This window comes from Ambystoma mexicanum, chromosome 11 (assembly GCF_040938575.1).
Source record: "Ambystoma mexicanum isolate Mex_15411 chromosome 11, UKY_AmexF1_1, whole genome shotgun sequence".
Classification (NCBI taxonomy): domain Eukaryota; kingdom Metazoa; phylum Chordata; class Amphibia; order Caudata; family Ambystomatidae; genus Ambystoma; species Ambystoma mexicanum.
Genome location: NC_090934.1, coordinates 644117166 through 644133238, shown reverse-complemented (window position 1 = coordinate 644133238; position 16073 = coordinate 644117166). Strand labels below are relative to the sequence as shown.

The window sequence follows — 16073 nt, the reverse complement described above, 5'->3', positions numbered from 1 at the left end:
TCTTCATTCACTATCTATGCTGTGATATGTGTAGCGTTCGTCTTGCTTCTGATTGGTCTCCTGTATCCATGCTCAATCACTTTTACATTATATGAGGCAGCTAATCTGAGTTGTCTATTCTGGATTATGTGCACCTTTTTCATATGATCTGGGTCCTGGCCAGTATACCTTTGTTGTGGCTGCTAGTAATGAAAAGTGTTCTGTACTTATGCTACAACACAAGTACCCGTATAGTGGACTGCTAATGTTGTCCTTGAAATGCTACTTCTTTATCATTCTGATTAGAGCAAGAATAAGAGGGTAGTGGGGCTTAAAGGGAGAACCTATGCTTATTTTGCGAGGCAGCGTATCAAGCTTTGAGTGATGATCGCAAAGGGGTGGGGGCCACCAGATATTCAGACTACTTCATTCATTTTTGTTCGGTGGAAGGGGGCCCCACGGGTGTCCCTTGCCAGGGCCCCAAAAGTGCTTAAGATGGCCCCTACTGCCAACCTGGTAATGAGGAACCATGCAGCTCATAAATATAGTATATGTATAGTATATAGTATATAGTATAGTATAATTGAATTAGCTAGTAATGTATTCTTCTATGCAAGTACTTCATTAATTGGAAAACAATTGATATGCAGGATATTTTCTCTGAAAAGTTGGACAATCCTTGAAAAAGATGCCTAAAAACATCTAACACAGGTTTCAAAGCAATCTGCGTGATAGCAATCTCTAAGGCAGGAAATGTATTGTAAAACCAGAAAAACATGCATCCTTTCCCGTATGTGAGCAGATGAGTACTTGTAAACCGCACACCACCTTTCAAGACCTCATTGTTACATTTAATTTAACAAATTCATTAATTCTGGGAATTTTATTCATGGTTACCATTGTTTGAACACATTGAAATGAATAGAAAGATAACCATGACTTCTAAAAAGAAAGTTCAGAAGTTGGAAATTGGCATTCCTGTTACATTACATCATCTGAGCACACTACTTTTGTTCCAAGGGAAGCTTATTAGTCATAACTAGGACCAATACTATATGTTTTAGCAGCAAAGTGCAGCTAGGTGTATTTATTTGTATTTATTTATTTTTGGAATTTATATAGCGCACCAAAGCCTTAGGCACCTGTGCGCTTTAAGTTTAAGAAAGTGGTTACAAAAATTACAAAGTGCAGTAAAATCCAGGTACATACAACGGAAGAGCCAGACCACTTGTTGCAAGGCGGCTTCATCAGAACATGCAGTTACATATGGTCAAATCAGGGTACATGAAATGGGGAAGCCAGACCTCATGTTGCAGGGTGGCTACATTAGAGCATGCAGTTACAAGTGGTCTAACACAGGTTTCAAAACAATCTGTGTGATAGCAATCTCCAAAGCAGGAAGCAGGAAGCCCTATGTGAGCAGATGAGTACTTGTAAACCTGACTCCACTTTTCAAGACCTCATCTTTTCATTTTACAAACTAATTAATTCTGGGAATTTTACTCATGGTTTTGAACAAATTGAAATGAATAGAATGATAACAATGACTTCTAAAAAGAAAGTTCAGAAGTTGGAAATTGGCATCCCTGTTACATTACATCATCTGAGCACACTACTTTTGTTCCAATGGAAGCTCATTAGTCATAATCAGGATCAATACTAAGGGGGTATTTCATAGAATTCGGAGCACAAGTGGCGCACGCGGCTGGCACACAGAGTCTGCAACAGCCGTGGGCGCCAAAACCCATTTCAACGCACAACGTATTCATGGATTTCAACATCCATGACCAGCTGTGGCGCAGAGTGGCGCAGCGACCCTGCAGCAGCCCCAGTAACGCCCCCAATCCTGCCCCGTGCACCAAAAACATTGCACAAATCCCCTACATAGCTCAAAGGCCAGGGGACCAGCATACAGCCCCCCCAAGCAGGAAAATGCGTGTAAAAGTCCATGCATACCCCTCGTAATACACGTCCCACGCTCTCATTAGGTAAAATGTGTGGAAAAAGTGCCCCCTTTGGTATGGGCTGCCTGTAGGGCATGGGGCGGGTGGATGGGCTATCTGTTGGGCATGGGGAGGGACGATGGTCTGCCTGCGCGTATTGCAAGGGGTGCGCGGGGAGTTTTACATGCGTTTTCGGTAGCGCGAGTGGGGTACGTGTATTCGTAGGCGTCTGCGGGGACTTTTCCACACATTTTCGATAGCGCAAGAGGGGTACATGTGTTCCGAGGGGTGCGTGGGGACTTTTACACATATTTTCAATAGTGCAAGCAGGGTACGTGTATTCAGAGGGGTGCGCTGGGAGTTTTACATGCGATTTGGCAGTGTGGGCACTACCGGGTGTGCCCTTTCCCTCCTCCACATGCCCTGCAGGCAGCCCACACCACAGGGGACTATCCTACACCCCTGACCATGCCCCGCAGGCATCCCACACCACAGGGGACTACCCTACACCCCTGACCATGCCCCGCAGGCATCCCACTCCACAGGGGACTACCCTACACCCGTGACCATGCCCCGCAGACAGCCCACATGGCACCAAGCACTTGTGAGCCACAACACATGTCCCCCACCCACCCAGCAGTGACGGGCACCTGCCAGCATGCCCCGACTCATGTCCCACAGCCACCCAAATGCTGTGATGGGCACATGCCAGCAGGCCCCGACTCATGTCCCCCTGCGTCCTCACCCACCCACCCAGCAGTGACGGGCACCTGCCAGCAGGCCCCGACTCATGTCCCACCAAACAACATGTCCTAACAAAACAGACCCATGTCCCTAATTCCAACCCTATTCCCCCTTGCCCCCAGTACAAGCACACAACCATCCACTGCACCCACTCCCAAATTACCCATGCCATGAGAGTCTCAAAAGAACCACCATGGCCATGCATAAATGTACAACAGAGCCACACAGTGGAAACACATGACTGAGGCAATGCTCATAGAGAAATGCACAAAACCAATAAGAGTAGACTGCACCAATAATGAAGATATATGATATGTATTAAACAATGTAATGAAAAAACATATTTAAAATTCGAACTTGTAAATTAAGAGATAATGAAAAAAAAGTCTAATGTTAAACAAAAATCCACAAGAGGAAAAAAGGGAAGTGGTCCATTTCCAATGTCCAAATAAAGTACATGAAAAAAATAAAAAATACCATTGATCCATGGGATGTTAAAATAACTAAAGTATGTACAAGTCTGGAACTATATACACTGAAAGTACTAAGGGTCCATGATGTCCAAAAAAAAGGAAACCTACCAAAAATCCTATAAAAATAACTATATACATAAAGTGGAGCAAAGTCTATGAACTCCAAAATAAAGAAAAAAAAGGAAACCTAACCCTAAAGAACTATGTACAAAGGCAGTGGGCAAATCCAACGGCTCACTTGTTGATGTCCCGGGCATCATCAAACTCCTCCTCAACGTCTTGGAGGTGGGCTTCTTCCCTGGCCCCGAGGTCTCGCAGGGATGCAGCCATGGCCTCCTCCAACTCCCTGCGAGTTGCCTCGAGGCACTCAGCCCACCTCAATGCCCTGTGCATGGAGTTCTCCACCCTGACCATAATGAGCCGTGCCTCTTCCGCCTGCCTCCGCCCTGCATATATTTGCCGGCCCAACTGCTGCCACACGGAAGACACTCCCAATCCAGGGTCCTCCTGCCCTCTGGCCGATGCCTGCCCCTGTGATGATGATGGCCCAGAGCCATCATTGCTCCCACCTTGAGCCTGCTGCTGTGGTGCCTGTGCTCTGTCTGTCGATGCCTGCACGTCTTCCTCCTGCTGGGGTCCAGTTGTTGGGGTGGCCACCCCTGCTGGACCTCCGACTCCCGACTGTCGCAGGGATGTGTCCTCCACCAGCCTGGCCGCTGGGTCAGGGGCAGCTCCATAGGGTGCCCATGTGATACGTGGGCAGGTAGATGGCACGGAGGATGACTGGCGCATAGGGGGTTCAGTTGAGGAGGGTTGTCGATAGAAGTTCCAGCACATGGAGGAACCCAGCACTGCTGACCCGTCCTAGTAGGTCACGGTCAATGAGGCATTCAAAATGGTGTGCATTGTCCAGACGAGAGCCCTGCATGTCATCCTGAATGCCACGTTGACGCAACGCCACCCCAGCCAGGGTCCCGGATAGCCATGTCCGCAGGGAGAGGAAGGCCAGTTGTTGTTCACGCATCCCCTCTCTGAAAATGGGTCTGGACGAAGGCATCCCTGCTGGTGCAGGATGATGCAGTCACAGGATCGGGGACAGGATTACACACAGGCACCACCGCAGTGGCCTGTGCTGCCTCCTGTCCCTGCCCCTGTACTGCACCACTAGCACCAGTGAAATGCCCCCCTCCAGGCCCCGTGCATGGGCCTTCCACGGCCTCCTCCTCAACCAAACCCCCCCCATCAACCTGGATGACTCTGTGCCATCTTACTCCATAGCCCCTGTCGGGGCTCATCTGCCCCTTCTGCTGCCGAGGAGTCCACCCCCGACCTCAGCCTCTTGGACCTACCCTCGGCAGCTGCGGCCGTGGATGCGGCACCAGACACCTCACTCCCTGAAGAGATGACAACCCGGGAGGCCTTGCGTCTCCGGCTGGTGGTGGAATCCCTGCCACTGTGCTCCACAGCACCGTCTCCGCCCTATTCATCAGTTGATGCTGCAGACAGGAAGAGACAGAACACAGGCATCAGGGCACTGTACAGTGGTCTGATACACACATGACAGTTGCACTGTCAACTTCACAGATTGCATCACACTCCCCAACACACATATCATTTGAACCCACACACATGCACAAATTAACAGGAATGTTGCAGCAGGCAGCAACATCCATGCACATACAACAGCATGAGCATCTGAAGGTTAGCCTGATGTCACATGCAACACAGGGAGTGCAGAACACATGCACACATGCCACCAGACATACATGCATCTGTACATCTCCACCACCTGTCACAGTGAAATCATTGGCAACTATGCGACATCTGCCAATCAGCCTCCTACATGTCTGTGTGACATGCATCCATGGTGTATCACATTCGCACACATGTCAAACACACACACGCACATGTATGCCGTGCACGTACATGAAGGTGGAACCAGCATCCAAGTGTCACATCACAACCATGCCACAGTACATACACATCCATACATGGGGCTTTCCAGACATATGTCCAAGCTGCACACTCCTGGCGCACCTCAACATGCATTGTGTACAATCAGTACCCATGGGCACTTACCACTCGACTCCAGACAGGTCTGCCTCTGAAGGACCTGGAGGTGGAGGACTAGGCGTATACGTTCCAGGACCCTCATCTGGTTGTTGGTAAGGCGGACCCGGCACCCCTCTGCTTGCGCTGCCTCCAAGAGGCTCCGGACCTGCCTGAGGGTCCTGGACCTGAAGTCCTCCAGGCGCTTCCAGACATGTGCCATGTCGCGGGCTGCCACCCCCTCCACATTGATGGCAGCCACAATGTCCTTCCAGATCCTCTTCCTTCCTTCAATGTCGGCGTGTGGTCTTCCGAAGAGGACATCATAATGCACCAGGACTTGCTCCACCAGATTACCAACTTCTGCGGCACTGAAGCTGGTAGCCCTCTGCCTCTCTGGCTGGGGGCTGCCAGTGGTCTCCGATGGCAGCCCCCATATAGTGCACCAAACACTTAGGCATCTGGGCGCTTTAAGCTTAAGAAAGTGGTTACAACAATAATAAAGTGCAGTAAAATCCAAGCACATACAATGGAAGAGCCAAACCTCATGTCGCAAGGCGGCTACATCAGAGCATTCAGTTGCATATGGTCAAGTCCGGGTACATGATATGGGAAAGCCAGATCTCATGTTGCAAGGCGGCTACATCAGAACATGCAGTTACATATGGTCAAATCAGGGTACATGAAATGGGGAAGCAAGACCTCATGTTCCAAGGTGGCTACATCAGAGCATGTAGTTACATATAGTCAAATCAGGGTACATGAAATGGGAAAGACAGACCTTATGTTGCAAGGCGGCTACATCAGCGTATGCAGTTACATATGTTCAAATCAGGGTACATGAAATGGGAAAGCCAAACCTCATGTTGCAAGGTGGCTACATCAGAGCATGCAGTTACATATGGTCAAATTAGGGTACATAAAATGGGAAAGCCAAACGCCATGTTACAAGGCGGCAGGATCAGATCATATAAAGAAAACAAACATGGTTCAAGAAGATAGGAGTAATAGAGGAGTGTAGTGTATTAGCTAAAGGGAGGGGGGATCAGGGGAGGAGGCTAGGAACAGCCAGGTGGAGTAGCATCAGCAGTCACCAGGCCGATTAAATTATTGGGAGAAAACCAATGATGCAGATAAGGGGGCATCAGAAATTCAAATTGGCGGTAACAGTTTGAAACACACTAAATTTGAAGTGGCAGCAGCAGCTAGGGACAGGCTGGATTCAAATTGGTAACATTATTTAAAAACAAACTAAATTTGAAGTGGCAGCAGAAGCTAGGGACAGGCTAGATTCAAATTGGTAACAGTATTTAAAAACAAATAAATTCGAAGTGGCAGCAACAGCTAGGGAAAGCTACATTCTAGTTGGTAGCAGACCATTGAAGATACAGTGTATACACAAGCTATGGGAAGAGACATCGGGATGGATGGAGAGTGGGACAATCAGAAGGACTAACCCATTATGAAGGTGGCAGAAAGGTCACGCTGCTTCAGTCTCCACTGCAGAGTGAGGCAGCATCGGCATCTTTGGTGAGTGGGTGTGGGAAGTCCTCACAGTGGTCTGACAGCTTCCTGGAGTCTCTATTTTGGATTGCTTTGGACTGGTAGAGTAATTGGTGATCAACCCATTGTACTGCTGCTGCTGCCATAGCACAAGCAGCCAAGTACAGCTAAGTGTAAAGACAATCTGCAGTATGCTGGATGTTGGACCGTGGAACAGGTGATCTGCTGATACTATCTACATTGAATACGAAGAGTAACACCTGCAGGCAAGAATATACCTGTTTTAACTCTGTTGGTAGGAGTACATTTACTGTCGGAATCTATAACTAAGTCGACAGCAAAACATAAACCATCATGCTTCCATAACCCAGAACCAAGAAAGTGAATTATAATCTCCATAGGTGCAAAATGTCCCTGGAGGAGGCGTCTTGAGAGCGATTACTAAACACAGACGATAACAAGGTTAAAACATCCAGTAATGATAAGGGGGTTTTTGAGCATGAATACCTGCGTAAAAAGAAAGGTGCAGGAAAAATAACAGAGTACTTTCTTAAGGTTGGATGTGGGAGAAATTGTCCTCGAACTGGATGTGCGCAAACTCGAAAATCTAATCAGAAAAGCCAATTCAACAATGAATAATAAGAAGGAGGGTTATTGTGAGGTATGCATCAGCAGTGAGGATATGCAGGGTAAATTCTCACAAAGCCCCGTATATTAACTGTGCAAGATTAACCAAAACATCCTCATTGTCCGCGCTTCCTACAGAAGTCGAGTTGCAACCAACATTAAGAATAAGAAACAAAGGTAGCCATTTGTGGTATCAAGTGCTGGTATTAACCAGCATTTATCTCTTCAAATTTAGATATGAACATATACATTCACGAATACTAGCTCCTAAATAATTGATGGAGCTGAGCAGACTGAAAAAACACCATGCCAACACGTGTTTGAACCCTGCTGGGTCGTCCTCACGGAGTATAAATAATTAAATAACTGTATACCAGCCAAAACATATTTGTAATCCAGTGGTAACATCAGTCAATTGCCACGTGACCTGCCACGTGATCAAACATATCCGATTCTTTAGCTGTTGTAGGTCCGTTCAACCAACGCCCCCATCCACAGCACTTGGAACGGCCACTGAGCAGGAATACCTACATGCTGGCATTCATGCGGATTATTTGGTGAGTGTTCAAAGGTGTCATTCTATACCAATACTCAAGCAATTTTACCGCAATCACTAACCAGCCACACTTCCCACATTCAAGTTCACAAATACAATTATCCAGTAGCACATACTACTAACTTTTTTGGAGATTGGTATAACTTCAGCATGCATCCATTCCAACATTTATATATCTCTCTTTGAGAAATCATATGGAAACTATATATCCATTGCTGCTAACATACAAACACTGTGGACACAACTACCACAGCGCTTCACCCATATAGCGCATAAATTCCCTATCAGAATGCTAACAGGCAGGTAAGCCAACTTTTTGGTTTTATGGATAAAGTATTACAATATAACAGTATGCAGCTGCATGACAACCATGCACACATGCAGGCCGGCCCTTAAATAGTCCATCTTTGTTTTCAGACACCTTGAACTTCTGATGACCTAAATACTAGGAGCACATGCATTTAATCATCGTGTGGGTACATATCCTAAACCATAATTTCACCTAAACTTGTCAGGTAAATCACCTTCCGCTATATTTACTGTTTATTGGATGAGGTTACGTCAACCAGGTGTCATCTTACGCACCTAGTGAAATTTGCCAATGCTATGAGTGTACAATAAAAGCATATCCAATCTGTGGAATAATGCATTTATCTGTTGAATCTCTGTTTATGATTATATTTTGCCGATGATTTTAATTGAATCCATGATTACTAATGTTATTCTTCCTTCTCCCCACTCACCTTCTTTTCACCCTCGGTAACTGTACAACATATGTGTCATGTTATCTGTTACGCTTGTTTTCTTTAATTGACTGAGGTTACCACTGGATTACACATATGTTTTGGCTGGTATACAGTTATTCAATTATTTATACGCCTTGAGGACGACACAGCAGGGTTGAAACACGTGTTGGCGTGGCGTTTTTTCAGTTTGCTCAGCTCCATCAATTATTTAGTATGTAGAATGTATATGTTCTTATCTAAATGTGAAGAGATAAATGCTGGCTAATACCAACACTTGATACCACAAATGGCTACCTTTGTTTCTTATTCTTAATGTTGATTGCAACTCGACTTCTGTAGGAAGCGCGGACAAGGAGGATATTTTGGTTAATACTTTCTTAAGGTGAAAGACAATTATGAGTATCCCCCCGATTCTGCCTCGAAATGCCTCGAGACTGACATCAATTGACAACAATTCGCTGTTGAATTTATGTTATTCACTTCAAGGTAAAATAGCCATGGTGGCAGTCTCTGAAATGTTATCTGGTACGAAAATAATCAATTCGGAAGGCAGGGGATCTGTGGATAAAATTAGTTCAACAAACAATACCCTAACTGATACACTTGTGTGGTTTGCAGATAGTGTGGTTGAAGAGAGTCATGAGTCCACCACTAACAGCATTATAACTATGACTCCAGATATGGGAACTCTTCAATTTGCATTAAAGTTATTATTGAAACTGTGTAGTAAAATACACGAAGATATCTGCAGGCAAACATCTATTAAAAAAAGAATGGGAAGCAAAAGAGCCTTTATGTTTGAGGGTGTAAATCAGGCTCCCAATATATCCCCACAAGAGTGTTCTGCACCTGTAGAACAGTAAGAGTCAAATGCACATGGTAACCACTCCAATTCTGGAACAGGGGCAAATAAGGCTGTTAAACAAATGTTGCAGAAAAGAGAAGAAATGGGAGAACGTGAAGGTGAGATTTATATTACTCGTAAAGTGTGTAGGAGACTAGAGAAAAATTAACATAGACAAAGCTAAGGCAGGCACAACAAAGGTCATGCACATAAGGGAAAACCAGGGGTTTGCTGAAGACAAAACGATGCCATTAGTACGAACAAAACATTTAAGAAAAAGTGTTTACACATCTGAAAAGGCGTAATCGGTTCGGGTTCGTGGGAGTACTGACAAATTGGCCCACAAAGCAAAATCAGTCAATATGTATCACATACATTGAAAGGGACACCCCAATAACATAACAATTGATGCGGACCAGAGTTCCATTTCGGACAGTTGCTCCATGCCTGAGGATCAGCGTGCAACGCCTTGATCAAGTATAATAGTAAACAATGGTCCGATCATGGAAGTGTTTAATACTCAAGTGATGCACCCTGTAATTGGATTACTAATGATTGTGAAAAAAAGCTATAATTTACATTAAGTAACTTATTTCCGGCACAGAACAATTGTGTACTTGATCGGTGCATAGCTTGCATTTGTTGGTCCTTATACTACCACTTAGAGTACTGACCTCCAGAGATTTAGAATACATTGACTTTATAGAGGACTCAACATTGCTGAGCGCTAATCTTCATTGTATATTATGAGAGACTGTGAATACGATTACATTCTACATACCTAACTTTCTACAATTAGGATATTGTATGGATCACTATGCCAATGTGATAGCATATTTGCTTCAAAATGATAAAGAGAGTGCTAACTGAAAGTAACAGCAACCTAGGAGGGTACAATAGTGTTACGCAGATGTACTGAAACTAGCGAGGGCAACAAGGAGCAAGTATGGACATGGTTATCTAGCTTTCTCCACACCCTACCTACTACAAGAACATGAAATATCAAAATCTGTACATGGAACACCAGAGACAATGGACATCTCACTCACAGCAGTAAAGGGATTGAAATACTGATTAATACTGATATGTTTATGCTCCAGGAATGTTGGCTAACCACACATGATTAATTAGATGGGTATAATATGCACCAAAAATGCACCAGAAATGTAAAGATTGGCCACCCTAGGGGAGGATTAATAATAGGAACACATTCTCATATACCTGTCACAGAAATAAAAAAATGGCAGGGAATGAATGTAACAATTTAGCAGTTACGATGCAATACAATATGAGAGCCGGGTATATTCACTGCTGCTTGTCAATATCTATGACCCTCCTGGAGGAAAATCAACAGAATCAATTCAAACTAGTATATACAAAATGTTATTAGACAGATATGATCCTACTATAAAAAAAAAGATAATGATTGTGGGAGGGGACCTAAACACTAATTGCATCGATGGTCAGGAAATAAGTGACGCAGGATACAACCAAGATAAATGCATGATGGTACAAAAAAGGACGGAAATGTAGTACTTTTTTGGAGGACTGTGAACTGTATATGCTCAATGGGCACCTTAAGGGCGATTGTACCAGGAATTACACCTGGCATAATTATAATAGAAGCACTACCATCGATTACCTATTTGGGAATACTGAGCCAGTTAAATATGCGCAGTCACTCTCATCAACTTTTATCGAGTTTAGTGACCACACCTGCACTCAGGAAAGTGGGAGATATTGAGATAAGTGTGGGAAAAAGTAGAAAAAGATGGACTGAACGGAAATTAAGAAAAATATGTGGGAGGATCAGAGATCTCTTTGGCCAAAACATACAACAGCTGCAGGGGCTATACCCTAATCAAATAATGTTGTGGATCTCTGAATTAGCTGCTTAAGTCATGCCAATAGATGCTACGAAATTATTGAAGAGTGAGACTAGACATGAAGGCCTGTATGACGAAGCAATAAGTAATGCCAATAGAACATTAAGACAACTAATTAGGAAAATTAGAATTGGTGATTATGATCATTTCAAAAGAACTGCCATCACAAGAAGAGAGAATAACAAATAAAATAATTGGATTAAAAGGCACCAGTTTTCTGGAGAAGGAAGATACGAAAAAGTGTTGAAGTACATTAAATCAATTAAAGGGAGGAAAAGCACCTATGCTCATTAACCCTATTGATGAAGAAGCGTGAAGTACATATATACTAACTAAATATGGTAATAGTGATGAAGGATTTGATTTGGGTTGGCAAATGCAGTACTGTTTAGGGACCCAGAACTTTGGGCCGAATTCTTCATGGACTTGTATAGGAAAATAAGTAGGGTAATGACAGAGCCCTAATGATACCTATACATAAAAAAGGGGCTAGGCTTGATCTGGAAAATTATAGACTATTATCCTTACTAAATGTGTTGAGTAAGGTTTTTCAACCAAGGTCTTAAAAAAATTGGAGTAATGGGCAGAAAAAGAAAAAATATTAAGTCTATTTCAAAGAGGCTTTAGGCCTGGATCATCCACAGCACACCCTATTTTGACTTTAAACACTCTGAGTGAGGCTTGGCAAGTTATAAGGAATCCCCCTTGAAACTGCTTGTGGCAAAAATTGGTAAAGTCGAACATACCACAAGGACTACTGAATCTGCTAGTGCAATTGCACAAACATGCAAGTGAAAAAGTCAAATTGAATAGCATGAGGCTATTCACAAAGGACCTGTCCCCACACACAGGCTTTAAACAAGGCTGTGTATTACCCCCTAAGCTGTTTCATCTCTACCTGGAGGATCTGCGGGGCACATTGGCACATATTAACAACGTACCACCGAAAATAGGAAATACACATATATCCTGGCTCGAGTATGCTGATGGTTCATTCATGGTTCATTCATATTAGGTCACAAACTGAATGGGTTAAGGGGAAGTTCAAACACACTGAACACCGATATGAAGGCAAACGGTGAGCAAATAAATATCTGTAAAAGAAAATATATGAGCTTTGGATTAACTAAAAATCTGATGACACCAGTCCACGGTATCCTGTGGTATCCTGTGGCTTCAACGCTGGAAATTACTTCGAAGTAATTTACTTTGAAGTGATTAGTTCGAATTACTTTGAAATATATATATACACAATGGGAAGATGTTTAGGGGTAGGTTTGGGGTAGGTGCAGTATTGCAGGGGAAAGGGGCCTCAAAGTAATGTCATTATCAAAATAACATGGAACCAAATCCACATAGAGGAAGGACCCTTTGAGTATGTGAATACCTATGTTTATTTGGGCTACATAGTCACACAAGACAACACAATTACTGAACTTAAAGAAATGAAAGAACGTAAGGCACTCTTCTTAATGGCCATGATGGAGAAGTTTGCCAAGCGGACGGCAGGATATAGTTTAAAAGGGATAATATTGTCGTACAAACGGAGCCCAATGCCCACAATGATATATGGCTAAGAGGCTAATTGTGTACACAATTATAAATGACTCAACACTCTAGAGTGGAAGAGTTGGAGGAGATTATAGGGCCTGATGAACAATATTGTGGTTGAGGCTATATGCCTCGAACTTGGCCTGGGGTCCTTAATGAGCCACGTAATTTTAAAAAAGGGCTTTTGTATATAAAAGTGATGAAAGATCTAGAATACACATTGTTAAGCTTATTGGGTTCTACCCTAAAGGCAGAGCATCTACTGTCATTACAAATTAAAAAAAAAAACAAATGTGGAATCTTTTCAGAGGATAGGATGGAAACCGGATTCACAAAATATCTGATGAGGTTTCCCTCGTTCCAGCTGAGAAGGTTTATAATGATGCTAAGACTGAACCAGCTACCTACTTTGATGGATAGTGGTACCACAACTGGCATCACTCGAGAAAAAGATTATGAAAAATTTGCAAAATACAGATTAACCAAGAGATGAACAGACATGTACTTACTGAATGTATAACGATCTCACATGAATATATATTATGGCTGGTTACATTTGTCCATGATTTGGACTACATAAAAACGGCATGATTTTGTAATTGGTGCTTATCAGGTATCCATATGCCGCTAATGATTGCCTTAAGTAGATCGACATTATGGAGAAGAAAATGAACAGTAAATAGCTGGACCCCTTAGGTGTGGACAAGGATTTGCACAGAACATAATTTTGCATACAGAAGATTCATATATAACTGTGGGCCATATTTGATTGTATAAATAGATTCTCTTTATGTCTGATTTGCATGACATATGCTAAATGTAAACAGTGAAGAGAATACAAATATGTATGTTTGTATTAGTATGTAATGAAAATGTATTAATTATTTAAGATTTGCATTATGTGAAAGTAATGTGTGAAAAGTTCAATAGAACTGTAACACACTAAATAAATCAATTAATCAATAAATAAATAAATAACTATGTGTTAGGTTCATTATGTTACATACTCAAATCAAGTTCAATTTCCATGTATCTATCTTTAACATATGAAATGCAAGATGCAAATATTTACATACGTGTCTTCCTATGTTGTGTTTCAGATTCTATATACAGGAGTTGTGGTTTATGCTCCAGCATTAGCTCTGAACCAAGGTGAGTTATCTTTGCACAATTCCATGCTACAGTAAGCACCTCATGACTCTAATCTACAAACATACACACAAATACATACACACTGAGACACTAATGGGATCTCGGACTAAGCATGCTCCTTGCAAACGTTTCCGTGCTATGTGTATTCCTAAAATGCTACAGACCTGAAATGTGGCATGTGGGTAGATTCCATGGTGTATTAAATGTAAAAAGTATAAAATATACATTTTGCTAATGTTTGCGGTCTGCAATGCTTTTATATGTGTGTGTGTGTCTGTTCTGAATGTTAACCCTACAGATGCTATGAGACAATTGCTAATATCAATCACAATCCAATAAGAATTAGGTTAAATCGTAATAACTACTTTGTCCTGATGAATGTTCTACACCCTTGTTTTGAGAACAGAAACATGTCGAGACAATTCTCTGGACTAAAAACAGAGACCTAAATCTAAGATACATTTAATTCTATGAGAACTTGGTACACTATTATTTGTTTTACCAGTACCAATTGTGTATGTTTTTTCTGTGAATTTGTTTTAACTTGCTATTCTAGCCTGTTACGTACCCCCTGTTTTATATTGGATGTTAAGTACTAAACTGTGGACCACAAATTTAATTATGTGTTTTAATCTTTAAACTGATTATTAAAATTGATTTCTATCTTTTTAACTGCGACTGGTCCTTCCCCCTCCTGACTCCTAAAAGTTTTTAAATCTCTAGCATCTGCATTCTTTTTTTAAGCGGTCTGCAATACTTACCACTTCCACATGGCGCTTCATGACATAGGTCTGCCATAGTTCTACGTTCATTGTTCCTACAGTTCAGCAGTTTATGAAAAGCTTCATCACTTCATTGTTCCTAAATGTTCCACACTATTAGAATTCTAGCTGACATTAGCAGCACTCACTTTTGAAGTCAAGCGGGAGCCACAATATAGTGCTTTTGTAGTGTTGCGGATGACAGGAAACAGTGCATGTCTTTTCAATAGTGTCTACAGTGATGTTGTCCACCACATTTTGGCAAATCTCTCATGATAATTATAGAAACTTCATTTCCCATGAAAGTTGATGAATGTATGTCATCTCAACAGTATAAAGCTTACATTCTTCAGCCATAAATGCATAGAGATATTAACAACAAGGTCGACTAGGCCCAGGCCTATGTCAGCAGAAAAAAAGGAAAAACTTACCAAATGCAGTATGCTTTAGGTATTTATTGATTCAGTCATACAACTCTCACAGACATATATGACAGATATAAATCTCTTTGGTCATTCTTATCTTCCCACAATGCTCCTTTATATGCAAAACCGCCCAAACCTAATTGGTTTATTAGTGCCATTTCACATTATCTTTGGAGTTCTGTGTAATGAATACACATGCAAATTATGTTAAGCTATAACTTTTATAGTCAAATACACGTCATGCATTTTTTAAACTGTTGCAAAAATTTGGGTTGTCCCTTCAGAAAAGTAAAGATTAAACATGATGCATCATTTTACAATATTAAAAGCATACTTAAGTCAAGCACAGAGTTCCCACAATTGCCATGTTCAGAAGCAAGCACTCATTTCCCTCCCCGGCCCCACATTTTAGAGGTCTTTGGCCACCCAAAAGGTGCAAGCATGAAATAGAAGAGTCATTCTGAATGCTCAAGTGCATCAAGAAATCTATGAAGGGAATCTCAAAGCCATAGAAGGGTGAGAACAAAAATTCAGGGCCAAATGCACACCCTTTTTTACAGCTGTAAAGGTGTCCTGTACATGTAAATGTACATTCATCCATCTTTACAGAAGGTGCTCATTGCTGAGCAGGCAAATGGCATTCCTGTTGGCTTTATCATGTGTCTTTGATGCTGCATGCTCAGTACTACCAGGAGAACCAACTGCAAAGTATGTCACACAATACATAACTGTAATAGGTAGGATTTTTACTGTGAAACAGTACTTCAAACTACAGCAGGACATCTATATCTGTACCCTCAAATATCAAAATGTTCATATGTTTTGTACAATGCA

General features: G+C 42.3%; 1 protein-coding gene across 1 annotated transcript in view; it reads left to right on the top strand.

Moving 5' to 3' along the window:
- The window catches only part of SLC5A12 (solute carrier family 5 member 12), a 346093-nt gene that overhangs the window by 130854 nt on the left and 199166 nt on the right, over positions 1-16073 (top strand). Inside the window, exon 4 of the mRNA XM_069623503.1 lies at positions 14002-14053. Within this exon, the coding sequence (XP_069479604.1) occupies positions 14002-14053 (52 nt within the window). The remainder of the gene's footprint in view (positions 1-14001; positions 14054-16073) is intronic.